This window comes from Mesocricetus auratus, unplaced genomic scaffold, assembly GCF_017639785.1.
Source record: "Mesocricetus auratus isolate SY011 unplaced genomic scaffold, BCM_Maur_2.0 Super-Scaffold_100004, whole genome shotgun sequence".
In the NCBI taxonomy this organism is placed as follows: domain Eukaryota; kingdom Metazoa; phylum Chordata; class Mammalia; order Rodentia; family Cricetidae; genus Mesocricetus; species Mesocricetus auratus.
Genome location: NW_024429189.1, coordinates 58,661,375 through 58,682,875, shown reverse-complemented (window position 1 = coordinate 58,682,875; position 21,501 = coordinate 58,661,375). Strand labels below are relative to the sequence as shown.

General features: G+C 48.4%; 1 protein-coding gene across 2 annotated transcripts; it reads left to right on the top strand.

Annotated features, from left to right (window-relative positions):
- Positions 1–14,430: 14,430 nt before the first annotated feature.
- Positions 14,431–21,420, top strand: Ptpmt1 (protein tyrosine phosphatase mitochondrial 1). 2 transcript variants are annotated; one of them, XM_021232026.2, is made up of 4 exons: positions 14,431–14,668; positions 15,187–15,267; positions 17,141–17,332; positions 20,837–21,420. In XM_021232026.2, the coding sequence occupies exons 1-4, from the start codon at positions 14,468–14,470 to the stop codon at positions 20,972–20,974; spliced, it is 612 nt and encodes a 203-aa protein (XP_021087685.1). In that variant the 5' UTR covers positions 14,431–14,467; the 3' UTR covers positions 20,975–21,420. The 2 variants fall into 2 exon arrangements, with proteins under 2 accessions (XP_021087685.1, XP_005065009.1); XM_005064952.4 differs by lacking the exon at positions 14,431–14,668 and adding an exon at positions 14,690–15,089.
- Positions 21,421–21,501: the final 81 nt, after the last annotated feature.

Below are 21,501 nucleotides of genomic sequence, written 5' to 3'. Positions count from 1 at the left end.
ATCTCTGGGAGTTCGAGGCCAGCCTGATCTACCAATCTACCAAGCAAGTTCTAGGACAGGCTCCAAAATAATACAGAGAAACCCTGTCTTGAAAAACCAAAAAAAAAAAAAGGATACAGGGCACAGTGGCACATACCTGTAATCCCATCTACATCAAGATGGGAGGCAAAGACAGACAGATCCTTGGAAGCTCCCTGACCAGCTATTTTAGCCTGCTTTGCAAAGTTCCAGGCTGGTTTAAGATCCTGCCCCAAACAAAAGGGTGAAGACACTTGAGGGATGATGCTCAAAAGTCAAAGGATGACATGGTGCATGCACATACACACACACACTCACACACTCACACAAATGTATATACATACACATGTGAGCAGGCACACACATGCTTGCCTATATACACAGAAAGATACTCAAATTAAGCCAATATAATTCTTACCACATTGGGAAGTAAATTTATTTTTAATGTTCACTAGTTTAGTATAAAGGCTATTACCATAGGTAGAGATGAACACACGATGAAAAGATAGCTAGAGTAAGATTTGTAGGAAGAGCTCCGAAATTTCATGCTTTTTCTAGCAGGCTACTCTCCAGGGACCTCCACATGTTCAGATCTCTGGAAGTTCTTAAATAATTAAACTTAAAAGCCTGATCAAGTTGTGAGAAGTAGATACTCCTAATGCATACAAATATAGCCATATTGGAAGGAGAAACTATTTACATTAAAAATATTCACCCTTGAGCCAATACAGTGGCTCAGAAGGTGAAAGCCTTTGCCTGTAGCATGACATCACTTCTGCCTACACATTTATTTGAGTTGTGCACTGTGTGTACACACCTGTATCTACCACACATATATAACACATAAAAGTTCACTTCTCGCCAGGCAGTGGTGGTGCACACCTTTAATCCCAGCACTCAGGAGGCAGAGGCAAGCAGATCTCTGTGAGTTCGAGACAAGCCTGGTCGAACCGAGTTCCAGGACAGCCTCCAAAACAATACAGAGAAACCCTGTTTCGAAAAAAAAAGTTCACATCTCGTTTATGAAATTCTACAGAGCTGGGCAGTGGTGGCACATGCCTTTAGTTCCGACACTTGGGAAGCAGTAGCAGGCAGATCTCTGAATCTGAAGCCAGCCTGGTCTACAGTGTGAGTTGTGAGTTCCAGGACAGCCAAGGCTACACAAAGAAACCCTTTCTCAAAAACAACAACAAGAAAAATTCTACAAAATGCTCATTAATCAACAATGTATTTGTGGTTGACCACAATGAAGAAGAGAGGATAAACAGTCTCAAGAAGACATTACTAAAGTAGGGAAACAAGGAAACTTTAGGGTGGGAAGATTACGACCCATGTTTTCCTTAGGCTGGTGGTTGCACAAGTATATACACAAATCAGAATTATATATATATATATATATATATATGGGTTTTTGAGATAAGATTCTCACTATGTAGCCCTGGCTGTCCTGGAACTTGCTCTGTAGACCAGTATAGCCTCAAACTTATAGAAATCCACCTGTTTCTGCCTCCCAATCCCTGGAATTAAAAGTGTGAGCCATCACTTTTGGCCATAAAGCATTATTTTATTTATTTATTTATTTTTTGGTTTTTCGAGACAGGGTTTCCCTGTGGCTTTGGAGGCTGTCCTGGAACTCGCTTGGTAGTCCAGGCTGGTCTCGAACTCACAGAGATCCGCCTGCCTCTGCCTCCCGAGTGCTGGGATTAAAGGCGTGTGCCACCAACGCCCGGCTATAAAGCATTTTAAATATGTGCAGATATTCTATTTATATTCTACATGAGACAGGACCTCATATAACCATGCCAGCCTCGAACTTGACATGTAGCAGCTGAGGGTGACCTTAAACTCCCAATCCTCCTGCCTCTACTGTAAGTGTTTTGGACAGATCGGGATGGGACAGGTATTCTGGCACTCAGGAATCACAGAATACTGAGTGTTACACAGCTCAGGTAGATAGGTGTCCTGGAGCTCAGGAGCCAAGGACTACCACAGGTTGTAGTAAACTTAGCAGTTTACAGCCTTGCCTGAGGGAAAGGCTTCCCCAGTGTATCCGCTCTGCTCCGGCAGGACAGGGTCTTCCAGCTGGGGATGTTTGCCCAGTGTAGCAGTTTTGCTGGGTAGGAGGTTTTTCAGGCGAAGTTGCTACATACAGTTCAGCTCTGCTCCCGGAGACTGGAGAGCGGAGAGGGGAGAGCCTGAGTGTAAGAACTCATCTCTGCCAAGGGAAGGTTTCCCCGGCAAAAGTGTTACAGCCCTGCTCTGTATCGAAGGGTTTTTTTTTTTTTTTTTTTTTTTGCTTTGTTTTTTGGCTTTTCGAGACAGGGTTTCTCTGTATTGTTTTGGAGGCTGTCCTGGAACTCACTCTGTAGACCAGGCTGACCTTGAAGTCACAGAGATCTGCCTGCTGGGATTAAAGGCATGTGCCATCAATGCCCGCCTCATTTCAGGAGTTTTTTGGAAGGAAGCAACTGGACTGGCCAAGCTGACCATACACAGGGTTTATATAGGGATTCTTGGGGGCAGGGGAAGTTTTTCCAGGTGAAAGACCCCGGCCCAGCGCAGGCAGCTGAGGCTTATGGAAAACTCCTTTCCCCCCACAGCTCAGCCATTTTTTATCAGGAGGGAGCTCAGCTCAAGGTCTTCGCAGCTGAATAGTCACTACTATCTCTGTCCAGATAGGGGCACAGTTGTCTATGGTCTGCATAGCCAGCCCAGAAAGATTGGGCAGGCACAGAAACCTTTGTTCTTCAGATAGGGCCAAGGCCGAGAATTGAGTTCTGAGAGAAACCTTAATTGCCTCTCTGTCCAGATGAGAGAAACCTTAATTGCCTCTCTGTCCAGATGAGAGAAACCTCGTTCTGAGCCCCAGCCTCATTTAAATTACCCAATCAGGGTCCCGTAACTAGGCTTCTCGCTTCTGTACTGCGCTTTTTGCTATAAAAGAACCCCTGAGTCCCCAGCTCGGGGCTCTCAGTTCCCGAGACTGAGATGCCCCGGGTACCCGTGTATTATCAATAAAGCCTCTTGCTGTTGCATCCAAGCTCGTGGCCTCGGTGTTCCTTGGGTTCGGGTCTCCCTCCCGTGAAAGTCCCCCGCCTGGGGTCTTTCATTTGGTGCGTTGGCCGGGAATTGAGACCCCGCCCAGGGACCACCGACCCACTTCTGGGAGGTAAGAATTGTCCGGACTAAATTTCTGTTGTTTCTGTTGTCTGCTGTCTGTCTGTCTATGCCTGTTGTTTTATTGCGCCTGCGTCTGTAATATACAGCTGTATACATCTGTATCTGGTGGCACCGACCGCAGCTCTAGGACACGATCTGCCTCGTCTGTTTGGGGCCCCGTCTGTTTGGGGCAGATGTCCATCTGCCCCGTCTGGAGTTCTTAGGGAACTCGTCTGTTTGGGGCCCCGTCTGTTTGGGGCAGATGTCCATCTGCCCCGTCTGGAGTTCTTAGGGAACTCGTCTGTTTGGGGCAGGTCTGTATCTGGAGCTGGAGTTCTTAGGGACTCGGTTGTTTGGGGTAGATGCCTAGGAATCTACCCCGTCTGTTTGGGGAAGTCCCGCTGGCCGAGGGAGTTTCCATCCTGATAGGGGACAAGGACGGGAGCACAAGGCCCCCGTCCCCGATCTGAATTTGCTTTTGACTTTCGTCAAAGCCGCGCAGCGAAAATCTGTTTGTTTTTGTTTCTTATCTGTTCGTCCGTCTGAATGTCGTTTGTCATCGCTCTCGAGATGCTCGTAACCAACTGGACTGTCAATGTGCGCAAGAAGCAAAGATCACCTTTTGCTCTTCTGAATGGCCAACTTTTGATGTTGGCTGGCCACGAGATGGCACCTTTAACCCTCAAATTATTTTCCAGGTGAAAGAGAAAGTCATGCATCCTGGACCCCAGGGCCACCCGGACCAAGTACCCTATATAGTTACCTGGGAAGTGCCGGTCTATGACCCTCCCTCCCCCTCCTCTTCCCTAACCCCCGCCGCCGCCGCTGCGGCGCTGCTCGGGCTGCGGCCCATTTCCGGTTCGCGTTCAGCTGCGCGAAGGGCGCCCTGAATGTGACGGCGCAACCGGCGACAATGCGAGGGGAGCTGTGTCTGCCTCCCTGCGGCCCGCGATGGACCGGGTCAGAGAGCGGCCACACCCCTCGCCCCCGCTCCCCGGCAGCCGCTCCGGCCCTTCCGGGTGGCGCCGCGGCCTCAGCCCGCTCCCGGATTCAACCGCCCTGCCTCCGGACGGGCCATGATGGCCAGTTGCAGTACTGGCCGTTCTCTGCCTCAGATCTTTATAACTGGAAAAATAATAACCCCTCCTTTTCAGCAGACCCCGTGAGACTGACTGATCTATTAGAATCAGTTCTCACTGCCCAACAGCTTTTTGCAAGTCCTCCTAACTTCGGAGGAGAGACAGCGGGTCCTTCTTGAAGCCCGGAAAATTTGTTCCTGGGGCAAATGGACAACCTACGCAGCTTCCAAATGAAATTGATGCTGCCCAGACTGGGACTTCACCACTGAGGCAGGTAGGACCCATCTAATGTCTTTAATGCCAGTTGCTTGTAGCGAGTCTCCGAGAGACGGATAAGCAATCTATAAATTTGGCCCAGGTAAGACAGATAGTTCAGAAGGCAGAGGAATCGCCAGCCGCATTTTTTGAAAGACTTAAGGAAGCTTACAGAATGTATAACCCATATGACAGGGGTATACACTACCAGATGTATTGAGGGAGACAGAACGCATTTTTTTAATAAAAAAGAAGCTCAGAGAGAGAGAGAAAAGATGGAAACAGAATGTCAGAGACAGGATAGCAAGGGACAAGAAGCGTAACAGAGAAATGACTAAACTGTTGGCCACAGTAGTCGCAGAGACAGGATAGGTAGAGAGAGGGACAAAGGGGGCCTCACTTAGAAAGAAGGACCTTTCAGAGACCCAAACCCCCTGCCGGTCCCCCTGGAACACTCCCCTGTTGCCAGTCAAGAAGCCAGGAACCAATGACTATAGGCCGGTCCAGGACCTCCGGGAAGTCAATAAGCGGGTTGAGGACATACACCCCATGGTCCCCAATCCCTATAACCTCCTGGGTGGACTGCCACCTGACTATGTTTGATACTCAGTCCTGGATTTAAAGGATGCCTTCTTCTGCCTGCGGTTACACAAAGACAGTCAGCCACTGTTTGCCTTTGAATGGCAGGATGCAGACCTGGGAATCTTGGGACAACTTTGACTGGGGGGAGAGCCAGGAGAAAGCCTTCATGGACATCAAGAAGGCTCTGCTCAGCTCCCCAGCTCTGGGGTTACCTGATCTGACTGAACCCTTTGACAAATTGACGTTGGGGCAGCCTTTGACTATCTATGCTCAGGCAGCCACCGGGCCGCTGGCTCACCAATGCCAGGATGACCCATTACCAGACTCTGTTGCTGGACAAGGACCGAATTCACTCCGGGGCTCCGGTGACCCTGAACCCCGCCTCGCTACTTCCCCATCCGGGGGAAGCAGAGACTCATGACTGCTTGCAGGTCCTGGCTGAGGTCCATGGGACGAGAGCTGACCTCACGGATCAACCCCTTCCCAACCCCATGTCTGGTTCACGGACGGAAGCAGCTTCGTACATCAAGGGGAAAGGAAAGCCGGTGCTGCATTGACAACTGAGTCAGAAACAATTTGGGCCGAGGCCTTGCCGCCAGGAACATCAGCCCAACGAGCAGAACTGATTGCCTTGACACAGGCCCTGAGACTGGCAGAAGGTAAGAAACTCACTGTCTACACAGACAGCCGCTATGCTTTTGCCACCGCTCACATCCATGGTGAAATTTATAGGCGAAGGGGGCTATTGACCTCAGAGGGCAGAGACATTAAAAACAAAAAGGAAATCCTGGCCCTCTTAGAGGCTCTGCACTTGCCAACCGCCCTCAGTATTATACATTGCCCAGGGCATCAGAAAGGTGACAGTCCAGTCGCCCGGGGAAACCGGAGGGCAGACCTGGCCGCCCGGGAGGCTGCCCTGGCTTTGGAAAGCAGCAGTCACCTCCTCCAGGCAGCTGTAGTCCCTGTAACTAATGAGGCTTCCGAGAAGACCTCCCCGTCATGGGACTATAAGATAAAAGACATCAAGGCCATGAAAAGACTGGGGGCGACCCGAGTACATGATGGTCTCTGGACCTATCAAGGGAAAACTGTCCTTCCCCGCCTAATGACTAGATATCTGGTTAACAGCCTACACAAACTCACTCATTTGAGCTCCAGGAAAATGCGAGAACTATTAGCCCGGGAAGAAAATACCCGCCACCTGTTGGGAAAATACTAAAGCAAGTGACTGAGCGATGTGACGCCTGCGCCCACGTAAATGCGACCAGGCTAAAGCTACCCATGGGGACCCGAGCTCGTGGGCACTGGCCTGGGGTGCACTGGGAAATAGATTTCACAGACCTCCTGGTTTTTGTTAACACCTTCTCGGGATGGACTGAAGCCTACCCCACCAAGCACGAGACAACAAAGGTGGTCACCAAGAAACTTCTTGAAGAAATCTTCCCCCGTTACGGAATGCCACAGGTATTGGGGACAGACAACGGGCCTGCCTTTGTTTCTCAGGTAAGTCAGTCTGTGGCCACCTTGTTGGGGATTAATTGGAGATTACATTGTGCTTACTGACCCCAAAGCTCAGGACAGGTAGAACAAATAAATAGAACCATTAAGGAGACTATAACTAAATTATCGCTGGCAGCTGGCACTAAAGACTGGGTCCTCTTGCTCCCCCTTGCCCTCTATTGTGCCCGGAATACACCGGGCCCCCATGGCCTCACCCCTTTTGAGATTTTACATGGAACCACCATTCCCTTTGTTCAGTTCTTTGACCAAGATATTTCTGACTATGCCAATTCCCCCTCTCTTCAAGCTCACCTGCAGGCACTCCAGCTGGTTCAGCAGGAAGTCTGGAAGCCTCTGGCCCAAGCCTACCAAGACCAGAGGAGACACCCTATTGTCCCCCCACTCCTATTACGTGGGAGACAGCATTTGGGTCCGGTGCCACCAGGCTAAGAACCTTGAACCTCGCTGGAAGGGACCATACACGGTCCTGTTGACCACCCCTACTGCTCTCAAGGTGGACGGGATTGCTGCTTGGATACATGCCTGGCACGTAAAAGCTGCCTTCCCTGAGGATCCGGACCCAGGATGAAAGGCTCAGCGCACTCAAAATCCTCTAAAAATAAAACTTACCCGCTCCTCTCCCTCCTGCTAATAGCCCTCCTCATAAAATCAAACACTGGTGTGGTCTCCAGTCCCCATGCCGTTTATAAATTAACCTGGGAGGTCCTCTTCCAGATGGGGGAGGTCATTTATGCTGTCACGGAACCACATGCACTTGGGACATGATGGCCTACTCTGTGGCCTGAATTTTATGATTTAGTAGCAGGGTTGGACACTTGGGACATTCCCCATTGCCACCCAAAGGTATGCGCCAGTGGCTCCCACTTTTACAGACGTCGACGTGCACTCATGGACTCCAGAGAAACCACCCCCGGGTATGTTGATCAAAGAGCCAGAGAGCAGCTAAGTTCAAAGGACTTCTATGTCTGCCCCCGAGATGGGCGTGCCTGGCAACAGGCCCAGAAATGTGGGGGATATGACTACTTTTTCTGTGCAGCTTGGGGGTGCAAGACTACAGGGGACGCATATTGGAGGCCATCCTCATCCTGGGATAAAATACAGGTACGCAGAGGCTGGGACAAAGGACAATCTGGAATGATAGGTAGGCCTCTTGCCATTTCCTTCACTGCGCAGGGAAAGCAAGCCCCGGACTGGCAGACTGGGTATACTTGGGGTTTGCGTTGGTATCTGTACGGGCCAGACAAGGGGGTAATCTTTACAATCAGATGTAAGGTGGCTCCTGTCAATTCACAGGCAATAGGCCCTAATCAGGTCCTTGCTGATCAAAAGCAGCCTAGCCTACTCTGCCCAAGGCTGATACCAGGCCCATGACCCTGCCTAAAACCACAGCCGCTCCCGCGCCTACAGAAAGCACTCCCAAACCCCCCTCCTCGGGCCCCCCCTTGAAGGCACGGGAGATAGAATATTAGCCCTAATTAAAGGGACATATGCCACTCTGAATTTAACTCGCCCAGATAAGACTAAGGAATGCTGGCTTTGTCTGACTCCGCAACCTCCCTATTATGAAGGCTTAGCGGTTGTGGGCGAATATACAAAACAGGCCACAGCCGGGGCACTTTGTGGGGCAGTCATGCAACATAAATTGACCATCTCAGAAGTGTCTGGAAAGGGGCTATATATATAGGTAAAGTCCCCGCCACGCATCAAGGACTATGCAATGCCACTGAGCCTTTGCCCCAAAGTGGCCACTACTTGATAGCCCCCAATGGGACATATTGGGCATGCAACACTGGATTAACCCCTTGTGTCTCCACCACGGTATTAAATGCCACCATTGACTATTGTGTTCTGATAGAATTATGGCCTAAGGTAATTTACCACCCCTCTGACTATGACTTGATAAAACCTGACCGCAGTAAGAGGGAACCTATTTCCATCACTACTGCCATCCTACTAGGGGGATTAACCATGGGAGGCATAGCAGCAGGGATAGGAACCGGTACTGTCGCACTGCAGGAAACTAAACAGTTCCAGCTCCTACAACAAGTAATGCGTGCAGATATTCGGTCTTTAGAGAAATCTGTCGCTGCCCTGGAGAAGTCCCTGTCCTCCCTGGCAGAAGTAGCCCTCCAAAATAGAAGGGGGCTAGACCTCTTATTTTTGCAGCAAGGGGGAATTTGTGCAGCCCTTAAAGAAGAATGCTGCTTTTACGCAGACCATACCGGAGTGGTAAGAGATGACCTGGCTAAAATAAAAGAAAGACGCCAAAAGTACCACCAATTAATTGAGTCCCAACAGGGATGGTTTCAGAATTGGTATAACAGGTCCCCTTGGTATTCGACTCTCATATCCACCATTATGGGACCCCTGATCATTATATTGCTGATTCTGATGTTTGGGCCATGCATCTTAAACAGATTAATCCAGTTTATAAAGGAAAGGTTATCAATTGTACAATCACTGGTTTTGACTCAACAATACCAGCAGCTAAAGCAAAGGGATTTCGAGATGGCAGAAACCTCTGAATGAAAGATTTCATTCAGTTACAAGAGCAATGGGGGAATGAAAGACCCCGGCCCAGCGCAGGCAGCTGAGGCTTATGGAAAACTCCTTTCCCCCCACAGCTCAGCCATTTTTTATCAGGAGGGAGCTCAACTCAAGGTCTTCGAAGCTGAATAGTCACTACTATCTCTGTCCAGATAGGGGCACAGGTGTCTATGGTCTGCATAGCCAGCCCAGAAAGATTGGGCAGGCACAGAAACCTTTGTTCTTCAGATAGGGCCAAGGCCGAGAATTGAGTTCTGAGAGAAACCTTAATTGCCTCTCTGTCCAGATGAGAGAAACCTCGTTCTGAGCCCCAGCCTCATTTAAATTACCCAATCAGGGTCCCGTAACTAGGCTTCTCGCTTCTGTACTGCGCTTTTTGCTATAAAAGAACCCCTGAGTCCCCAGCTCGGGGCTCTCAGTTCCCGAGACTGAGATGCCCCGGGTACCCGTGTATTATCAATAAAGCCTCTTGCTGTTGCATCCAAGCTCGTGGCCTCGGTGTTCCTTGGGTTCGGGTCTCCCTCCCGTGAAAGTCCCCCGCCTGGGGTCTTTCACAGGGTAGGGATTGGTCTGATTTCAGTGCTGATCTCAGATTGGCTAGAGCTCCTACCCAAGGATTGGTTAGTTTTCTGCACAGGATTAAAGTCAGATTTGGCTCTGGTTTCAGAGCCAAAGTGTGTTTCATTCTCTGATCGTTTTTAGCCTTTTGGCTCCAATTTTAGGGCCAGGGTGCATTTCTTTCACTGACTCAGATTCCAGGGACAAAGTGTGTTCCTTTGGTACTGGTTTCAGGGTCAGTGTGCATTTCCTTAATTCTGGTTGCAGGGACAAAGTGTGTTCCTTTGGCTCTGCTTAGGGTGTGTTTCTTTGACTGGTCCCTTTTCCCTACATCTAGTCTCCCCAGTGCTGGGTTTATAGGTGATGCCACTGTGTCCATCCTATGTAATGGTGAAGATGGAACACAGGACTTAGTGCATGCTAGTCAAGCACTTTACCAACTCTTAGGGTTTCAGTTGCTGTGAAGAGACACTGTGACCATGGCAACTCTTTGTTTGTTTGTTTGTTTTTTGAGACAGGGTGTCTCTTTGTATGTAACAGCCCTAGCTGTCCTGGAACTAACTTTTTTTTTTTTGAAACAGGGTTTCTCTGTGTAGCTGTGGAGACAGGCCATGAACTCACACACATCAGCCTACCTCTGCTCCCGAGTGCTGGGACTGAAGGTGTGCACCACTACCATCCAGTGACATAGCAACTCTTTTTTTTTTTTTTGGTTTTCGAGACAGGGTTTCTCTGTGGCTTTGGATGCTGTCCTGGAACTCACTTTGTAGACCAGGCTGGCCTCGAACTCACAGAGATCCGCCTGCCTCTGCCTCCCGAGTGCTGGGATTAAAGGCGTGCGCCACCACCGCCCGGCAACATAGCAACTCTTATAAAGAAAATGAAGGGCCCAGACCCTCATCCAGCCCCCTGCTTTGGCAGCCACGTCAGGCTGCAGAAGAGACCCAGCAAGATGTAGGCCTCTGACTCCGCAGCACATGCTGAGCTCTCAACCTTGTCCAACCTTGCTCTAGTCATTAGGAAGCCACAAACCCCCGTGTGGCAAGGGACCAGAAGTTAGCTGGCCGGGTATGGCTGTGCTTTACTGATAATGGTGGACTGCAGGGCTTAGCAAGTGCCCTGGATGGCCTCAAGGTACAGCAACCTTTCTGCAACTGCAGCTGACCAATCAACTCAGGACAGATTCCCAGCCCAGAGGTGCACCAATCCTGAGATTGTTGCTATGCAACTATCAGACCCCCCAGGTACTTCCCTTGTTCTACCCCAATATATGCCCTGCCCCATGCTGCTCTGGGTCCCTCCTACTCCACCTGCTGTGTTGGATGGATGGAGGACCTGAGTTAACTCAACTCATAAATAAAAAAGTCTCTTTTGCTTTTACATCTGATCTGGTGTCTTGGTGGATTGGGGGATCAGTCTGAGCACAACAAAAGCATTTAATGAGGTGGCAGGTTACAGTTTCAGAGGTCTAGTCCATTGTCATCATGGTGGGGTGCACGGTGGCATGCAGGCAGACATGGACTGGAGAAGGAGCTGCTACATGTTGATATGCAGGCAACAGGAAGTACACTGAGAGTTTTGCATCTCGGCCATCAGAAGCTGTCTGTCTCACTGGGTGGGCTTCAGGATATATGACACCTCAAAGTCGGCCTCCAACAAGACCTCACCTCCTAATAGTGCCACTCCCTTTGAGGGTCATTTTCTTTCAAATCACCACACCCACCAAGTCACGTCCCCAGCTTCCCCACCACCATCACTGTCCCTATTCTTCCTTTTCATGCTTTGGACTTGAATAAACTGGGTCAGTTGTTCCTATAGGATGTACTAAATTCAGGGTTTGTTGCCTTCCCATGATGATATTTAGCCTCTTATCCTCTGTATTCCTGCAAAATGAAAGTTGGACTTGAAGCCTGATTATATTTCTATTCAAGTTTTGGGGATATTTTTTTTCTGAGACAGGGTTTCACTATATTACAGCCTTGGCTGTCCTGTAACTCACTCTGTAGACCAGGCTGGCTCAAAGTCACAGAGACCTACCTGCTTCTGCCTGGGGCTAAAGGTATGTACCACCACCTGGCTAAAGTACTAGTTTTTAAAGATTCAGTTATTTTATTTTTAAATTTTATTTATTTATTTTTCATTCTTTGGGCAGGGGTGGGGGCTTAGGGGGTGGTTCTGAGGTAACTCACTCTTTAGACCAGGCTGGCCTCCAACTCACAGAGACCTGCCTGCCTCTGCCTCCCAAGTGCTGGGATTAAAGGCATTGACCACCACCACCCAACTTGTTTTTCATTTTTCAAGACAGGATTTTTCTGTGTAGTAGCTCTGGCTGTCCTGGAACTCATTCTGTAGACCAGGCTGGCCTCAGACTCAGAGATCTGCCTGTCTCTGCCTCCTGAGTGTTGGGATTAAGGGTGTGTGCCACCACCAGCCTAAGATGTATTTTTTTTTTTTTTTTGGTTTTTCGAGACAGGGTTTCTCTGTATTGTTTTGGAGGCTGTCCTGGAACTCACTCTGTAGACCAGGCTGGCCTCGAACTCACAGAGATCCACCTGCCTCTGCCTCCCGAGTGCTGGGATTAAAGGCATGTGCCACCAACGCCCGGCCTAAGATGTATTTATATGCACTGTTGTTTTGCTGGCAAGTATGCAATACACACAAAGATCAGAAGGATGTTAGATACTAGGAACTAAAGTTACAGATGGTTGTGATCTAGGTACTGGGAACTGAACTCAGGACTTCTGCACAAGCAACAAGTGTTCTTAAGTACTTCAATAACTCTCCAGCCCCTAATACTGAGTTTTGTTTTGTTTTAAGATTTGTTTTAGCTGGGTGGTGGTGGTGGGTGGTGTTGGTGGCGCACCCCTTTAATCCCAGCACTTGGCAGGCAGAGACAGGCAGGTTTCTGTGAGTTCCAGGCCAGCCTGGTCTATAAAGTCAGTTCCAGGACGGGCTCCAAAGCTACACAGAGAAACTGTCTCGAAAAACCAAAAGGATTTATTTTATAAGAGGGTGGTGGTGGCACATCCCAGGAGGAGGCCAGCCTGGTCTACAGAGAGAGTTCCAGGACAAACTCCAAAGCAGTACAGAGAAACCCTGTCTCATAAAACCAAAAAAAAAAAAATTGCAGCATGGGACTGGAGAGATGGCTTAGCAGTCCAGAACATTGGGTACTCTTCCAGAGGACCTGGGTTCAATTCCCAGTACTCACATGGTAGTTCACAACTCTCTGTAACTCAAGTTCCAGAGGATTCAACACCCTCACAGAGACAACAGGCAAAACAACAATGCACATAAAAGAAAAATAAACTATTTTTAAAAATTAAAAGAATGCAGCTAGGTGGTGTTGTTGCATGCCCTTAACCCCAGCATGTTGAAGCAGAGACAGGCAGATCTGTGTGAGTTCAAAGCCAACCTGGTCTACTGAGTGAGTTCTAAGACAGCCTCCAATGCTACAGAGAAATTGTATGTCAAAAAAATTAAAAATATACAACAATCTTTGCATCATTAAACAAATATTCCACAGCATAAATGAATGTAACACATCTAATACTAAAATTCCACAACATGCATTTAAAAAAATATTCTCAGAAGGAGAGATGGCTCAGTAGTTAAGAGCACTGACTGCTCTTTCAGGGGACCTGGGTTCAATTCCCAGCACCCACATGACATCTCACCACTGTAATTACAGCTCTGGGAGTTCTAACACCTTCACATAGACACACATGCAAGCAAAAACAGCAATGCATATAAAATGAAAAAAAATAGAAAAAAAGGAATATTCTCTTTTTGAGAGAGAAAGTCTCACTGTGTTGTACAGACTGGATATATTTATTTATATTTTCATTTTATACGAATGGGTAACTTGTGAGCCTAGTGCCCTTGGAGGCCAGAAGAGGGCCTTGGGTCCCCTGAAACTGGAGTTGAGAGCCACCATATGGGTGCTGGGAGTCAAACCCAGATCCTCTGGAAGAGCAGTAAGCTCTAATCACTGAGCCCATTTTTGTGGCTCCAGGGATGATTGTCTTTAATTTTTTTTTTTGGTTTTTCGAGACAGGGTTTCTCTGTGGCTTTGGAGGCTGTCCTGGAACTCACTCTGTAGACCAGGCTGGCCTCGAACTCACAGAGATCCACCTGCCTCTGCCTCCCGAGTGCTGGGATTAAAGGCGTGCGCCACCAACGCCCGGCTGTCTTTAATTTTTTAACTCAAGGAATCCTCTTGCCTCAGCTTCCTGGATATCTGTAACTACAGGCATGTGTGTGCCTGGTTTATATTAGGTATGCATATTAGATATATATATTCTTTTTTGTGTTTTTTTCAAGACAGGGTTTTACTATGTAGTTCTGGCTGTCCTGTAACTCACTATGTAGACCACAGTCTTGAACTCACACAGAGGTCCACCTGTCTCTGCCTCCCAAGTGCTGGGATTAAAAACATGTGTCACTATGATAGACTTTAATATTTTTCTTCTAGGGAAAGACATGGGATACAGAAAAAAAAATAAAGACAATAGTGCTATGAAGACAATTCCTTTTCTCAATATTTAATATATGCTTTTCATACTATGTATATTCTGGCTTGGTCGGGTTTGGGATTAGGGAGTGGGGCTTAATGTTAAAGAGTGGTGGCCAATGCCTTTAATTCCAGCCCTTGGAAGGCAAAGACAGGAGTGTCTTTTTGTTATGTATTATTGGGCCAGCCTGGTCTACATAGCCAGGACAAGGCATTTAGGGTTACATAGTACGACATGGTCTCAGAAAAGAAAAAAGAAAGGAAAAGGCTAGACTGTAGGCCATCATGCAGGTTCTCTCTGTCAACTACCGCTCACCCCGGTGCTGTGTCCTCCGGGGCCTCCCTGGGCCCGTCCTTCTCCCTGGTGATGGGTGCACCCGGGGTCACGCCCCCGCCCCAGGTCAGGGGTTGGAGAGAGGGCCTCCTGCCTGGCAGGGTCAGTTTCCTTTCCCGTTGCCGTTCCAGCCCCCCCCGCCCCCGCCGCCCCGCGGCGCTTCCCCTTCGGAGCCATGGTGCCTGTCCCGGGAGCCCCGGGGCCAGGCCGGGACCGCGGGGACCCAGCTTCCGAGAGTCGGGAGGAGCCGGGCAGCCCGCAGCTCTCGCCTTCCGCGTCCTTCTCGCGGTGGCTGGCCGCGAGCCCGGGAGCGGGCGGCTCGCCGCTGCGCCTGGCGGGGTGGGGCGGGATGGCGTCGTCCACGTGGCTGGAGGCCGGCCTGGCCCGGGTGCTCTTCTACCCGACGCTGCTCTACACGGTGTTCCGCGGGAGGGTGAGAGGATGGGCGCACCGCGACTGGTACCACCGCATCGACGCCACGGTGCTGCTGGGCGCGCTGCCGATGCGGAGCATGACGCGCCGGGTGAGAGAGGCCGCCGGGCCGGGCCGGGCCGGGAGCGGGCCCCGGGCCTCGGCGGGCGCCCCACGGCCCTCGCTGAGCCCTCTCTTTGCTTCGGCAGCTGGTACTGGACGAGAACGTTCGCGGGGTGATCACCATGAACGAGGAGTACGAGACTAGATTCCTGTGCAACACCTCGAAGGTGAGGACCAAGGGCCCGCCCGCCTGGGCCAGTACTCGGGCCTGTGAGGGCCGCTGCGGGTGCCCGTGTCTCCCAGACGAGTGTCAGAGACCTAGTTGCCTTCTCAAGCGTTGAGTAAGCGCATCAAGTTAAGTGGCTGCAGGTGAAAAGCAGCCACAGTTGATAAGCCAGGATGAAGTCTGCGAGCCTGGAGCTCTGGCGACTCAGGTGGCGGAAGCAGAATTTTTTGAACCCAAGAGTTCAAAAGTGCTTTGGGCACTGTTTGAAAAAGAGAGCGAGCTAATCCGGTTGGGTGGCTCACTCCTGGAATTCCGGCTAGCACAGGCCAGAGAAAGGATTGCGGGAAGTTCCAGGCCAACATGGAGTTCTGCACTAGACAGGGCACAAGCAAGCCCTCAAAATCGAGACCAGGGATGCAGTTCTTTATGCACAAAATTGGACACATATATGATGTTACTTTGCCGTTGTTGTGTATTTTGAGATAGGGTCTAAAGTCGATAGTGAACTTGATCTGATTACGTTGCCTCCCCTTGCCAAATACTGAGATTATAGGCATGTGCTAGTACAACCGTCTTGTAGTTGTGATTTTGGTAACTTAAATTGTGACTTATGTGCCTTTCATTCATTCTCATTTAACACTTGTTTTCGCACCAAGTATGAATTAGGCAATGTTTTAGTTAGCTTTGGAGATGAAGGCCAACTCTAAGAAAAGCACCTCCTTTTAAGAGGGGGTGTGGCTTAGCTGAAACAGTCTGGAGACACAGGCAAGAGGATCTCTGAGTTCGAGGCCAACCTGGTCTACAGAGCGAGTTTCTGGGCATCCAGGGCTACATAGAGAAAGACTGTCTTGAAAAAAACAAACAACAACAACAAAAAGGGGGATGTGGCTCATATCTGTAATATTAGCACTGTGTGTGCAGCTGGGAGGATCAAAAACTTGAGGGCAGCCTGGGCTACATGAGCCTATGTCTAAAAGCAAAGTCACACAGATAAGAAACACACACACACATACACACACACCGATTGCCCCCCCCCCACACACACACAGGGTTTCTCTGTGTAGCTTTTGAGGCTGTTCTGGACTCTCTCTGTAGACTAAGCTAGTCTCAAACTCACAGAGATCCGCCTGCCTCTGCTTCCCGAGTACTGGGATTAAAGGCGTGCTTCCACGGCTGAATTTTAAGGAGCTAATATTTTGTAACTAAAGATTGGAGCATGTAGAGAATGTTTGGACATCTTTAATAGCAGTATGTCTGCTTAATGGAGGGTCAGCTGTTTGGTTTTTGTTTTTTGTTCTTCCAGACAGGGTTTCTCTGAGTGGCCCTGTCTGTCCTGTAACTGGATCTGTAAACTAGGCTGGCCTCAAACTCAGATCAGCCTGCCTCTGCCTTCTGAGTGCTGAGATTAAAGGCTGTGCCCCTACTGCCAGCCAAAGGTGGGTTGTTTTCAAGGCATTTCTGTGTTGTTGTTGTTCTTTTCATTGGCATTTCTGGTTTTTTTTTTCCGAGACAAGGTTTCTCTGTTTTGGAGGCTGTCCTGGAACTTGCTCAGTAGACCAGGCTTGGTCTCGAACTCACAGAGATCCGCCTGCTTCTGCCTCCTGAGTGCTTAGATTAAAGGCGTGCGCCACCAACGCCTGGCAGCATTTCTGTTTTAAGAGTCACATTATAGTAAACCCTGGAACTTGCTTGCTGTTTTGCTGCTTGGGGACCCCCTCTTCAAACCATTTACTCAAACTTCTTTGATTTTCCTTTTTTTTTTTCCATTTCAGATAGGTTTATTTAGTCAATTTTAAAAGGATGATGTGTCCATTTGTAATTTCAGCCAAAAACAATGTTGATTTTCCTTTTTATGCTGGTGTGCCCCGTTCTAGGAATGGAAGAAAGCAGGAGTTGAGCAGCTACGGCTCAGCACAGTTGACATGACTGGGGTTCCCACCTTGGCCAACCTCCACAGGGGAGTCCAGTTTGCTCTCAAGTACCAGTCACTGGGCCAGTGTGTCTACGTGCATTGTAAGGCTGGGCGATCCAGAAGTGCCACAATGGTGGCAGCATATCTGATTCAGGTAGGAGGAGTAACCCTGGAGTAGCCTCTGGATAATTTCCAAAAGTATAGCAGCATACTTTCCTGGCTGACCTTCCTGGGGAGAATCATTGTCCATTTCTGGCCTGACAGAAGGTAGTATGGCATGGTGCCAAACACCCCAGCATTGTGCCCAGGCCAGCTTCTGGTTTTGCTCTTACAAACATGGATTCTCGTCTCTGATGCTGTCTCTTTAGCTTAAATGTGACAGAAAACTTAAATGAGAAGGTATGTCAAAGTGCTTGCCTGCAACAGGTCTAAGATAGATAGATAGATAGATAGATAGATAGATAGATAGATAGATGATAGAAGAGTTTTAAAGTGTTCAACCCAGCAGAAGACTGGAAAATTACTTTTTGTTTGAGATCGTAAGAGATAGTCTGATTATGAGCCCTGACTGTCTGGGAATTCACTATGGAGACTAGACTGGTGCCTGTGTAAATAAGGCTTGCAGCAATCCTCCTGCCTCTGCCTCCTGAGTGCTGGGATTACAGGCATGCACACCATACCTGGCCCAACACTTGCTTTAAATGGCATGGCAGAGGGCTAGCTCAAGCAATTGCTTTAAATAACATGGCAGTGGGCTAGCTCAGTTGGTAGAGTGCTCCTTTAGTGTGCTTAGAGCCCTGGGTTTGATCCCCAGCACTGCATAAAACTGAGTGTGGTAAGGCACACCTGTAATCCCAATGCTTGGGAGATGGAGGCAGGGGGATGAAGCTGAATGACAGCCTCAGCCACAGGGCTATATTGTGAGTTCACAGCCCAAAACAGCAGGCTTGAAAGCTTAATGTTACAGGCATCAGTGCTAATTGTTTCTCGCTCTGGCATTTCAGAGTGAAGCTCTGGGCATTAGTTTTTGTTGTTCAGCTGGGGATATTGCTCAGTGGTGGAGTGCCTGTCCAGCATGTGTGACGTCTTAACTTTATTCCCTGATACTGGGGGAGGGGGGTGTTACTGATTGGCAAGCAGAAGGCTTTTTAAAATATTTAGAAGCAAATGCTTTATATTTATCATTCCCTGTTGTCTTTCCTTTTCCAGCTTGACTCATCTTTGCTGTTAGTCTGGTTCTTGCATAGTGTTTCCAGTCAAGTGGGTAGTTTAAGGAAATACAATAATCAGCGTAGCCCTGTTAATGTGGAGTATATGTGCTTGAACTACACTTTTCATTATAACCATAGTTTTCATTATAAAGATTCTGCGGGAAGCTGGGTATGGCTGTGCACACCTGTAATTGGAAGCAGAGGATCTCTGCAATTTTTTTTTTTTTTTTTTTTTTTTGGTTTTTCGAGACAGGGTTTCTCTGTGGCTTTGGAGGCTGTCCTGGAACTAGCTCTTGTAGACCAGGTTGGCCTCGAACTCACCGAGATCCGCCTGCCTCTGCCTCCCAAGTGCTGGGATTAAAGGCGTGCGCCACCAACGCCCGGCTCTCTGCAAGTCTTAAGGCCACACTGCTCTATGTAGCATGAATTCCAGGTCAAGCAGACGATATATAGTGAGACTCTGTCTCAAAGAAGACCATAAAGAACAAACACCTGCTGGAAGTAATTTCAGGGAGTATTTGGGTCCAGAGGAGAACTGATCCAGAAGGCTAGAACTGTTTTAATCATGTTGAGTTCTATATCAGTGTGCATCCTTAAAACACAAAGGTAAGCTGGGCATTGGTGGCACACGCCTTTAATTCCAGCACTTGGGAGGCAGAGGCAGGTGGATCTCTCTGAGTTCGAGACCAGCCAGCCTGGTCTACAGAGTGAGTTCCAGGACAGTCTCCAAAAAACAATACAGAGAAACCCTGTCTCGAAAAACCAAAATAAAAAACAAAAAACCCCACAAAGGTAGCCAGGCATTGGTGGCACACGCCTTTAATCCCAGCGCTCGGAAGGCAGAGGCAGGTGGATCTCTGTGAGTTTGAGGCCAGCTTAGTCTACTGAGCTAGTTCCAGGACAAATAGGGCTGTTACACAGAGAAACCCTGTTTCAGAAAACAAAAACCAAAACAAAACAAAAAACCACAAAGGTAACCTACCTAAATTTAAAAACTATGAATTTTTCTAGCTATAGTGATGAATTTCAGAAAAACATGTCATATGCTTTTTTTTTTTTTTTTTTTGGTTTTTATGAGACAGGGTTTCTCTGTATTGTTTTGGAGGTTGTCGGTCCAGCCCGGCCTCGAACTCGCAGAGATCCGCCTGCCTCTGCCTCCCGAGTGCTGGGATTAAATGCGTGCGCCACCACTGCCCGGCTGTTATATGCTTTTAGAAATTAATTTTCATGTGTCTCGTGTCAGACTCTCATGTAGCACAGGCTGGCCTCAAAGTCAGGTGTGTCAGTGAGGATGACCTGGAACTTGTGGCCCTCCTGCCTCACCTCCCAGTCACAGATGTGTATCAAGGCACCCAGTGTATGTGGTCCTGGGGCTTTCACTCAGACCTGGTAAGCACTTCACCACTGAGCTACGCTCCCAGCCTACTTTTAGAAATTCTTATTAAAATCCCAGCTCAAAAAGGACAGAGTAGACCTAGGAAATCTGGGGTCTCAGTTTCATGGCTTCAACTTTTTTTCCCTCACTATTTGGCAGAGTAAGAATGAACAGGGTTGTAGGGTTGGTTGACTGAAATAGTTAAAGGTGCTGTCATGGAAGATGCCCTGTTGTTCTTGACAAGGTGTCTGATTGTCAAGTGTCTCTTACTCTGGCTGGCCTCACAATCTAACAGTCCTGTGCACATGTGATCTCCAGCATACCACACCCAGCAAAGGAACCTTTTTTTAATCCTGGGCTTGAGCCCAGGTAATTTAAGCATATTAAGCAAATGCTCTATCATTGACCTATATCCTAGCGCTCCTTTCATTGAAACATGGTTTCATTAAGTCACCTGGGCTGGCTTAGAACTATAACTCAGACAAGCTCTCAAGTTGTGGATCTCCTGCCTTAACCTCCTGAGAACCTGGGCTTGTAGCCTAGCTGGAGCATGACTTTTTTTTCTGGGCAGAAGGGGGTGGGATCTGAAGACAGGATTTCCCAGGTAGAGCCTGTCCTGGAACTGGATCTGTAGACCAGGCTGGCCTTGAACTCACAGAGATCCACCTGCCTCTGCCTCCCGAGTGCTGGATTTTAAGGCATGCGCCACCACTGCTTGGCTGGAGCATGATTTTCAAAGCTCTCTAATATGGAGTCTTCATTTACTTGGAGAAAAAAAAACTATTACATACTATTCATTTTATTTATATGTGCAAGTGTGTGTGGGCATGCCTTGGCACTTATGTGGAGGTCAGAGGACAACGTACAGGGGTTAGTTTTCATTTTCCCATGTAAATTCCTGGGGCCAAACTTAGGTTATAGTTGTCAGGCCTGGCAGCAAGTACCTTTACCTGGAGAGCTACCTTGCCAGCAAAATTTAATCCTGGGAGTCCTTCAGCACCTGCTTATAGGCCAAGGGCACCGTTATGCTTGCCCCTTCCCTTTTTGCTCATTTTCTCACCTTGTACTCCAGGTGCACAACTGGAGCCCAGAGGAAGCTGTAGAAGCTATCGCCAAAATCCGGTCACACATCTCCATCAGGCCTAACCAGCTGCAAGTTCTCAAAGAGTTCCACAAGGAGATTACTGCAAGAGCAGCAAAGAGTAACTGATGACATCTCACATTGACATTTCAAGACTATGAAGTCTGTGGATGACCCAAGTAAAAAGTTTAAAGGACAAAGGGGCTTAAGCCAGGGCAACACCCCAAATATGCTGAGAAATAGATAATGTGCCTCCTTTGCCTTCCTACCCTGAAATAACACTGTCAGATGGCTACAGAGAACAAGATTGTCTGGCTAAATCTTATTTTCTTCGAGAGGGTCAAGGAAATATTGATTTTAACAGAAATCTATTGTGTATCTGATATTTTGTGTAATGCACCATAACAGACGTTAAATGCTAGAAAAGGAAAGAATAAATACTCAGATCTGTTCTTTGTTACTGTCAGAATCCCAATTTCAATTGTATAACTTGGCAAAATGCTTGCCAGCATGTATAAGGCTCCAAGTTTGGTCCCTAGCACTTCCAAAAATAAAAATAACCCTTATTTCCCTGACCCTGTGGGACTCCCCTCACACTTCTGGAGCAATGATCAGAATGTAAAAGAATGTATGAGGTGTAGGCAGGATTGCTGACT

Bases quoted from the DNA above. Each gene is read 5' to 3' on its own strand.
- Ptpmt1 (XM_005064952.4), top strand. From the start codon at position 14,742: ATGGTGCCTGTCCCGGGAGCCCCGGGGCCAGGCCGGGACCGCGGGGAC. The intron at 15,090-15,186 runs GTGAGAGAGGCC...TTGCTTCGGCAG, and splicing joins TGCGGAGCATGACGCGCCGG to CTGGTACTGGACGAGAACGT. The intron at 15,268-17,140 runs GTGAGGACCAAG...GCCCCGTTCTAG, and splicing joins TCCTGTGCAACACCTCGAAG to GAATGGAAGAAAGCAGGAGT.